Source organism: Leptonychotes weddellii, chromosome 6, assembly GCF_054177405.1.
Source record: "Leptonychotes weddellii isolate Sample4059 chromosome 6, ASM5417740v2, whole genome shotgun sequence".
Taxonomy (NCBI): Eukaryota; Metazoa; Chordata; class Mammalia; order Carnivora; family Phocidae; genus Leptonychotes; species Leptonychotes weddellii.
Genome location: NC_138374.1, coordinates 78,658,576 through 78,667,741, shown reverse-complemented (window position 1 = coordinate 78,667,741; position 9,166 = coordinate 78,658,576). Strand labels below are relative to the sequence as shown.

The 9,166-nt window shown below is 59.4% G+C and overlaps 1 protein-coding gene across 2 annotated transcripts; it reads left to right on the top strand.

Moving 5' to 3' along the window:
* The first annotated feature begins 2,355 nt into the window (after positions 1-2,355).
* PYCR2 (pyrroline-5-carboxylate reductase 2) lies at positions 2,356-8,056 on the top strand. Of its 2 annotated transcripts, none has more exons than XM_031037888.2 (7): positions 2,356-2,612; positions 2,832-2,902; positions 3,308-3,487; positions 3,572-3,793; positions 3,987-4,079; positions 4,286-4,449; positions 5,007-8,056. In XM_031037888.2, exons 1-7 carry the CDS (start codon positions 2,546-2,548, stop codon positions 5,167-5,169), a joined length of 960 nt encoding a protein of 319 aa, XP_030893748.1. In that variant the 5' UTR covers positions 2,356-2,545; the 3' UTR covers positions 5,170-8,056. The 2 variants fall into 2 exon arrangements, with proteins under 2 accessions (XP_030893748.1, XP_030893749.1); XM_031037889.2 differs by having other exon boundaries at positions 3,295-3,487.
* Positions 8,057-9,166: the final 1,110 nt, after the last annotated feature.

Below are 9,166 nucleotides of genomic sequence, written 5' to 3'. Positions count from 1 at the left end.
CCCTTCCAGATGGCACACTCCCAGTACCTTCTGAAAGGCTGTACCGCAGGTCCCCCTTTCCTCCGCTAGTTTGAAGTGTCCAGTTGCCGGCCCCCCCTCAGCCGCCGTGGGGGGTCTCTAAAGCCACTACACACGGAACAAAGAACATAATCAGAGTTTGACAAAGATTTTCTCCCAGTAGTAGAATTTTTAAATTTTTTTATTTTATTTTTTTTTTAAAGATCTTATTTATTTATTCATGAGAGACAGAGAGAGGCAGAGGCAGAGGGAGAAGCAGGCTTCCCGCTGAGCAGAGAGTCCGACACGGGGCTCGATCCCAGGACCCTGGGACCATGACCTGAGCCGAACGCAGACGCTTAACTGACTGAGCCACCCAGGTGCCCCTGAATAATTTTAAAAATGGACATAAGTTTGTGAGGATAGGGACCTTTGCTTTGTTCATGGCTGGATCCCCAGAACCTGGCTCAGTAAGCATGTGTGGAATGAATTAATAAACCTAATTTTGATCTTCGGGAGAATGGTCAGTGTGGTGCAGCCATATAATGGAATACTAAGTAGTCACAGATATCTTGTTTTAAACAACTTTTCAGTGACATTGGGAAATGCTTATTATACATCTCACGTAGAAGTTTCAAAACTGTATGTATATCATTTATTCCCAAGAATGGAAAAGTATATATGCATAGACAATAATAATGTAAGGAAATCCACCGAAAATGTTTCCAAGAGACTGTCCCTAGGAAGTCTGATTATGGGACTATTTTGACCTTTACTTTTTTTTTGGATTTCCCATATTTTCCTCAGTATGCATGTACTCCTTTTCTAATCAGAAAAAGTTACTGAAATATTATTTTGCTTAATAGTGAACATTTGGTCCGCACCTTTAAGGGTGCAGGAACCAAGGAGGTGGGGGCTTGCTCAGGGACGTGAGCAGGTAGAGGAAGCTTGCAGCAGGGAGAAACTTGCAGGGAAAGGGGTGGGGGGTGCTGCAGGGAGGGGGCGGGGCAGGGGTGCAGAACCCCCCGCAGACAGGCCGTGGGGAGCCCAGTCTCCCCAGCTCCTGAGAGTCCTCCAGGGATGCCCCCCCTCCCTCCGTACTTTCCTGACACCCGTTCCGGAGGCCCCTTTTACTGCTGGTGGAAATGCAAACCTACCGTCTGGGGAGCGTTTACAGCAAGTTGGGGCTGGGCGAGGGGGGAGTCATAGACTTCCCCTGCCTCGGCTGGGCCCTACCTGCAGCTGGGGCGCCGCGGGCAGTCACCTGGCTCCGGGGGTCCCAGACAGACCAGGGTCAGCCACTCACCACTCACCAAATCAAAGGCAGAGAGAGGAGGAGGTGAAACAGGAAAGGAGTCTATTTCAGGGAGGCCGACACCAGGGAGACAGCCGACTAGTCTCATAGACGGTCTCCCAAGTGCTGCAAATACATGCAGGTTTGCATCAGGAAAATGCAAAGGGACAGAGGTTAGTGGGAGTGCGGGTGGGGTCGGTCATGGGTGGGCTTGCCAGGGCCGGCTCAGGGCGGTCCCTGTGGCTCGAGGGGCGGTTTCAGAGCTCAGGCCCGGGTCCTTTGCCCCGGGCTGTTTGCCTGGGGAAAGAGGTAAGCCGGCGAGGAGAACTTGGTTGGAAAGCACGCACAGGTCAGAATGGAGGTGGCGGACCCCTGCTTCACGCTAAGGACTGGATCCTCCCAAACGCACGAAAGGAGCCGATCCTCCATTCTTAGGAACCGCGCAGGCTCGGCGGACAACGCGGCTGCTACCGCGGCCACCACCCCGCAGGCCGGGAGGGGGCGAGCAGCAGGGGCTTCCAGCCGCCCCCGCTCAGGCCTGCAGTCCACAACCCGCGGAGCCTCCCGCCCACTAGGGCGGCTGACAGACCGCGCCACACACAACACTAGCCGTCTTCGGCCGGAATCCCAGTCCCCGGCCCCACCGGCCTCGAGGGCCGACCCTGGTTCCGGGCGGGCCCGCGGGGCGGAGACCCCGGCTGCCGCGCACCGCGCCGGAGGTTCCCACCGCCAATCCCGTGCTCGGGGGCGGGCACACGGCCCGAGCTCCCGGCAGCGGATTGGCCTCCTCGAGCTCCCGGCGGAGGCTTGGTCCACCCGAGGATTGGTGCCCCGCTCTCGAGCTCTTGGCCACGGATTGGTCCGCTCGAGCTCCTGGCCGCGGATTAGCCCGCCCGAGGATTGGTGCCCCGCTCCCGAGCTCTCGGCCACGGATTGGTCCGCTCGAGCTCCCGGCCGCGGATTGGCCCACCCGAAGATTGGTGCCCCGCTCCCGAGCTCTCGGCCACGGATTGGTCCGCTCGAGCTCCCGGCCGAGGATTGGCCGCCCTGGCGAGGCGGGGCGGGGACCCGTGAGGCCCCTCGGCACCTCCTGCCAGGCAGGCGGTGGGGAGGGGTCCCGGCAGCCGGGCCGGAAGCTGCCGGCAGCTGTCTGGGTCCGGCTTCCGGGGCGTGCGGCTCGTTGGGATCTCTCTCCGCCCGGCCTCGTGTATCCTGCGGCGGCTCCCTAGTGGTGCCGGACGCGTTCCCGCCGCCATGAGCGTGGGCTTCATCGGCGCGGGCCAGCTGGCCTGTGCCCTGGCGCGGGGCTTCACGGCGGCAGGTGGGTGCGCGGGGGGGCGCGGGCCGCAGCCTGGTCCGGGGACGCCCTCCGCCGCGCGAGCCCGAACGGCTGAGCGTCTGACGGGCGGGACGAGGCTCGTGGAGCAGCGAGGGCCGCGAGCCCGCGCGGGGCCTGGTTGTGGGTCCGACCTGCCCTCCCGGGGAGAGCGCGGGGGCCGGAGGGCCGCGGTGCCCGGCTGATGAGCCCCATCTTCCGCAGGGATCCTGTCGGCTCACAAGATCATAGCCAGCTCCCCGGAAATGGACCTGCCCACGGTGTCCTCGCTCAGGGTAGGGGGGCGCGGGGACGTGGGGCACGGGGGGGCCCGGCCCGCGCCCACCTCCCCCCAGGAGCGTCCGGCCCTCTGTGCCAACCCTTGCGCGCTCCCATTTCACCTGCTCCTCTGCCCGTGTCTCTTTCCGGCCGGGGGAACTTTCCTGGCAGAGGGTGCCCGGGTGCCCGAGGCCTGGTGGGGATGGGAGACGGCCACGGCCCGGTGGCCTTGGGGAAGCGTGTGCCTGCCTAGCACTTGGCTCACTTGTTCGCTAGCAACAAGGGAAGACTTCGGCGGCGACGGGGGTAGAGGCAGACCCCGAAGGGACAGGGCAGGGGATTCCAGGGTGCTGCGGGGGCGGGGGGGGGGCCCGGGCGAGGGAGGTTGGCCGCACTGTGAGCTGGGTAGTCTCCTCCTGCAGAAGATGGGCGTGAACCTGACCCGAAGCAACAAGGAGACGGTGAGGCACAGTGACGTCCTGTTCCTGGCTGTGAAGCCGCACATCATCCCCTTCATCCTGGACGAGATCGGGGCGGATGTGCAGGCCAGGCACATCGTGGTGTCCTGTGCTGCTGGTGTTACCATCAGCTCTGTGGAAAAGGTGCCCATGATGAGTTGTTTGTGGGGGAGGCTGGGGGCACCAGTGGTGCCCTGGCAACTCACTGGGGCCTCTTCCTTGTCCCAGAAGCTGATGGCCTTCCAGCCGGCCCCCAAGGTGATTCGCTGCATGACCAACACACCCGTGGTGGTGCGGGAGGGCGCCACGGTGTACGCCACGGGCACCCACGCCCTGGTGGAGGATGGCAGGCTCCTGGAGCAGCTCATGAGTAGCGTGGGGTTCTGCACGGAGGTGGAGGAGGACCTGATTGACGCCGTCACAGGGCTCAGCGGCAGTGGGCCTGCTTACGTGAGACCCCCTGGGGGCCCAGGGCAGCGGGATGGACTGGCAGACTGCTTGGGCTGTGGGTGCCTACGTCGGGGTGAAGCTAGCTGTTGGAGGAGGGCAGCCTTTGGAGCTAGTTGCGGTCATGAGGAAAAGCAGACCGCGGGGAGTGGCCCTGCGTGTCTGCGGCCCTGGGACTCAGCGAGTGTCTCCACAGGCATTCATGGCCCTGGACGCGTTGGCTGATGGTGGGGTGAAGATGGGCCTGCCTCGGCGCCTGGCGGTCCGCCTGGGGGCCCAGGCCTTGCTGGTCAGTATACTTGCCCTGCGTGTTCTGGACTGGGGTGTGGGATGGGGGCCCCGGCGGGGGGGTCCCTGAGCTGGGGGGGGTCCCTGAGCTGGGGTGGGGCTTGGTTGGGAAGCTGGGATAGCAACTGGGGAAGGGCAGTGGGTGTGGAAAAGCCTGTCCGAGGTACATGAGCAGTCTTCTCCTCTCATGCCTCCTGCCTCCCGCAGGGCGCTGCCAAGATGCTGCTGGACTCAGAGCAGCACCCAGGTCAGCTCAAAGACAATGTCTGCTCCCCCGGAGGGGCCACCATCCATGCCCTGCACTTCCTGGAGAGTGGGGGTTTCCGCTCCTTGCTCATCAACGCTGTGGAGGCCTCCTGCATCCGCACGCGGTGGGTCGCTCCCCCTCTGTGTCTGGGCCCCCTGCTCCCAGTGACCCCCAGGCTGGGCCCCGTCCCACAGAAACTGCCGCCTGTGGTCCCCTCAGCAGTTCTGCGCTCTGTCCATAAGCATGGTTTCTTGGACTCCGTTTTGCCGAGGGTTTGCAGGCCTTTCTACATTTAATGGTCACTGCAGTTCTGTTGGGTCGGTGGGGGGGGGCGGGTAGCTTGGATTTATAGAAGAGGAGGTTGAGGCCCAGAGACGGTTTTCCTGAGCTCAGGCAGCTAGTACATAGTGGAGGCGGGCTGGACAAGTGTGTGACTCCAAGCCCGCTCACTGTCCCGTCCGTACCGTGTCTCCGTGTGATTGCAGAAAGCACGCAGAGCTACACATGTGCGTGGTCACCCACACGTGGTTAAATAGCACTTCTGAGAAGCTTGGGGGAGTGTTTGATTTAGGGTTCTAATTTTGGGTGGTGTCCAGTCCTCCGGGCTTGGGGGTTATGTGCACGGGGAAGCTGTGTGGAGTTCTGGCTCCTCCTTCAACCCCTTTGGGGCTTTGTCTGCAGAGAGCTGCAGTCCATGGCTGCCCAAGAGAAGGTCTCCCCCGCTGCCCTCAAGAAGACCCTCCTGGACAGAGTGAAGCTGGAATCCCCCACAGTGTCCACGTTGACCCATTCCACAGGGAAGCTGCTCACAAGAAGCCTGGGCCCCGGGGGCAAGAAGGACTGAGGTGGTCTCTGCCCTCCTTTCTAGAACCAGAGCCCTGTGGGGGACTGAGCAGGGCGAGGGCAGGTCCGGCAGTTTCAGGTCCTTGTGATAAAACCCCCTTGAATCTGTTCAGACCCAGCCACACTAGTTTCTCGTCTTGTCCACGTTGGAAGATGCTCCCAGGGGGAGGGGGTGATGGTGGCAGCCAGAGGCAGGCCTGTGCACCTGTTGGGGGAGAGAGGCCACGACTCCAGTCTGAGCCCTGCTGGGTGAAAGTCTGGAGACCTTCAGCTGGGGTCCTCTGTCTGGAGCCAGAACCAGAGTCCGCTTGACGCCAAGTCAAGGCAGAGAGAGGTACGAAACGTGACGAGGACTTTGCTCTCTGAATTGTGAGTGGAAAAGAAGTGAGCAACTTAGAATTGTTACAGTTAATCAGAAGAGCACGAAAGTAGGTCATGCTTCTCTTTAACTCTTGCTTCATAGGTGTCCCGTTGGAAAAGTGTTACTGAGCGCTCTTAAGTTTAACTGCTTCAATATAGTTTTATTTTTTATTACCCTGCTTTTATTTTTTTTAAGTAAGCTCTGTGCCCAGTGTGGGGCTTGAGCTCACGACCCCGAGATCAAGAGTCGTGCGCTCTACTGACTGAGCCAGGCTGCTTTTTTATGCTTCATCTTAAGTCCTCATTCTAGAGAACTCCAGGACCTGACCAGGCGTTCCCTGCTTCTATGGGGAGCGCCGTCTGAAGGCAAGAAGTAGGGAGGAGAAGAAATTATGGGCTAGGCCCTGAGAGCTGTACAGACGCCCTGCTCCAGCCTGACCCCCAGGGTCATGGTCAGGAGATGGTTCTAGGATGGGCCAGAGCTCATGGCCGAGGAGAGCCAAGTAGCCTGAGCCGGGGGGAGGGTGGCTGCCCAGGCACAGAGGAGGAAGCTGCCTGCTTTGTAGTTGGCCGTGCACCTGCCGGGCTTTGGACCCAGGCGGACTGCACTCTGAGGGAGGAGCTACTTTTTCCCTCACTTGACCGCAGATGCTGAGGCCTGGGGACAAGCAGCTTAGCTCCTTGAGCTGGGCTCACAGGTGGGGCCGTGGGTGGGCCTGCTGTGTACACAGCGGGACAGAGCCTCCCGCTCGTCCCCAGGAGCTCGCCGCCTGTGGCATTGGCACCGGCATCCTCTCTGGGTTCAAATCTGAGTTGCCCCCCCCACAATTTGCGGGTAGATGTGTTTTTTTTAAAACTTAATTCCAGTTAGTTAAGCTGTACGATACAGTAATTCAACACTTCCAGGCGTTGCCCTGTGCTCATCACGACAAGTGCACCAGTTTCTGCCACTTTCAGCTAGGGGACCTTAGAGAAGCTACTGAATCCAGTCTCCAGATTTCATCCCCTCTAAATAGGAGGTCCTGCTCCATCAGAAGCTTCTGGTGGGTTTGCAGTGAGACCTTGTGGAACGGCTCAGCAGAACATGTGGAACACGGTGGATCACTCAAGCCTGTGGTGCTCATCCTTCACCCCCAGCTGCGGGAGGGGGTCCTCAGTGAGGACAGCAGCCCAGCTCAAACTCCAACCTGAGAGCCGTGGACGAGGCTCGTTCCTGTGGGGCCACAGTGACAAGCGACAAGTTCAACCCTCTGCAAAGCTATTGTAAAGCCCACGTTAGGTGGCAGGCTCTGCACGCCCTTTATAGGAAATCTTAGGATTCAGGAACTGGGTAGAATAAGGCGAAGCTCGAGGAGGTTAAATAAGCTGCCCCCCAAAGATTCAAAGAGACTTTTCACCAAAGAAGATAACACAGCAAATGGGCCTGTGAGGAGACGTTTAAGCCATCGCTGACTGGGGAAATGTCAAAGCCCAGGGTGGTACCACGGCACAGCCGCTCGCACGACTGGTTTTGGTGGAGCTGGGGTTTACCAGAAAGCGATGTTGACAAGGATGTGCAGGAATGACAGCCCTCCTGTAAAATGGAGTGGCCACTCTGGCCAACAGTCTGGCAGCTCGGAAAGTTAGTCACCATATAAGCGATGCTATTCAAGTACCAACCCAAGGGACAGAGCACTTGTCCGCACAAACGCTTGGGCGTGAATATCCAGGACAGCAGCATTCCCAAGAGCCAAGAAGAGGAAACCACCCAAACGTCTGCCAGCTGGTGAGCGGACACCCACCAGCGTCACATCCACTCAAGGGAATAGCGTCCGGTGATAGAAAGGGAGCGCTGGTCTCGCTACACCATGAAGGCGCCCAGAAACATCACCGGAAGCGAAAACCCAGTCGCTGTTGGCCGCACATTCTGTATGATTCCATGGATTGGAAATGGCCAGGAACTGTGCGGTCTGCAGCGCCAGATCGTGGCTGCCCAGGGCCGGGTGGGAATGGGAGGAAAACGGGGTTTCTGCTGGGAGCCACGAGGTGATTGAAGAGGCGATGGTTGCACTACTGTGGACATACATGGTCACCGAACTGTATATTTAAGTGGGTGAATTTTAAGGACCGTAATTCACACTAATGCTTTAAGAAAGGGAAGGAAGTTTCCCCAGGTTAATACCAGGACTCAGGTCCATGCCTGATACTGAATCCTGTCCTCTCGGCGCCGTGCCTGATGGCGAGCGGTCCTTGGGGATTGGAGACTGTCCCCTCATCTCTCCCCCGCCCCCTCAAGGCCACTCCCTCCCAGGCCTAAATCCACCAACGTGCATTTACTGAGGACCTGTGCCTTGGTGCCTGCGGTCTGCTTGGCTCGGGTGAATCCTCACCTGCTAAGGACCCATGTCCTTCACTTCTGAGCTTCTGCCCCGCACGGTTGGGCTGGACTTGAATGAAGGTGGCTGTGGCCGCAGTCCTCCAGGGAGAGGGGGGAGAGGCTCAGGCCTTAGGGAACAGTTCTGCTCTGCTCTCCCGGGCACCTCGGGCTGCCCACCTTCTCACCGCGGGCTGAGGGGTCCCGGGGCTGGGGCCTGAGCTTCAGGTGGTCACAGCCAGGGGCTGGGGACTCCCCACGAGGTCAAGGGGGCCCCCCGAGTATCAGGCCCTGGCCAGGTTGAGAGCTTGTGGCCTGAGCTGCCTGGAAGGCACTTGAGTGTCCCCTGCAAGCCTTCCAAGAGTAAGAGCTGGTGTTCGAGGCTAGCGCGGCCTCTCCGAGAAGTCCATGCCGAACGCTCCCTCTGCCAAGTGCCCGTGAGGCCTGGGAGCCCCCTGGTCAGCAAGACTGTCCTTGCTCGGAGCCACACAGAGGCTCAGGACAGATGTAGACACAGGACGTGGAAAACAGGGTAGAGAGAGAGAGAGTAAGGAAGGGGGTAACCAGGCCCCCACCCCCAGCCCACCAGGACTCTTGGGGCGCCGGGCCTAGAGCGGGCCTCAATCCCCACGTCACAACTGGCTTCTCTCAGGACCCCCAGAACTGCCTTACCTGCTGCCTCCATGTTGGTCTTCCGTAAAATGGGGCATGAATCTTGGCCCTGACTGTTCCCAGTCGTTACTTCGGGGGAGTGGAGCTGAGGCTGGTTCTCACTTGATTTTCTTCCTTTTACTTTAGATCGTGGCTGGCAACATGCAGGCCCCACCTTTTTAAATCCATAGTTAAAGGATTAAAAAATGGGGGCACCTGCGGGGCTCAGTCGGTTAAGTATCCGACTCTTGGTTTCAGCTCAGGTCGTGATCTCAGGGTCGTGAGATTGAGCCCCGGGCTGGGCGTGGAGCCTGCTTGAGATTCCCTCTCCCTCTTCCTCTGCTCCCCGAAAATAAATAAATCTTAAAAGAAAAAAAGAATAAAAAATGTTTGTGTTGTTTGGTGCTTCTGGCTGGCAGGCCGTGTGGGGACACATCCTTGTCCCCGTGTGTGTGGCCGTCACTAGGCAGCAGCTCAGAGGGACACTGGAGAGCTTGACTGCGCTTCCCTCACCGGTCCAGGGGTGTAGACAGGCCTCTGCTGTCTAATCACATCGCTTCAAAGCCTTGACCCATTCTTCCCTTTTACCAACAAACCGGAACATAGGCAGCAATGGGTACTGTGAGTCTGCAGA

Excerpts from the sequence above, each read along its gene's own strand:
- PYCR2 (XM_031037888.2), top strand. The coding sequence starts at position 2,546 with ATGAGCGTGGGCTTCATCGGCGCGGGCCAGCTGGCCTGTGCCCTGGCG. Across the intron at positions 3,488-3,571 it reads CCATCAGCTCTGTGGAAAAG|AAGCTGATGGCCTTCCAGCC; the intron begins GTGCCCATGATG and ends TCCTTGTCCCAG. Across the intron at positions 4,450-5,006 it reads GCCTCCTGCATCCGCACGCG|AGAGCTGCAGTCCATGGCTG; the intron begins GTGGGTCGCTCC and ends CTTTGTCTGCAG.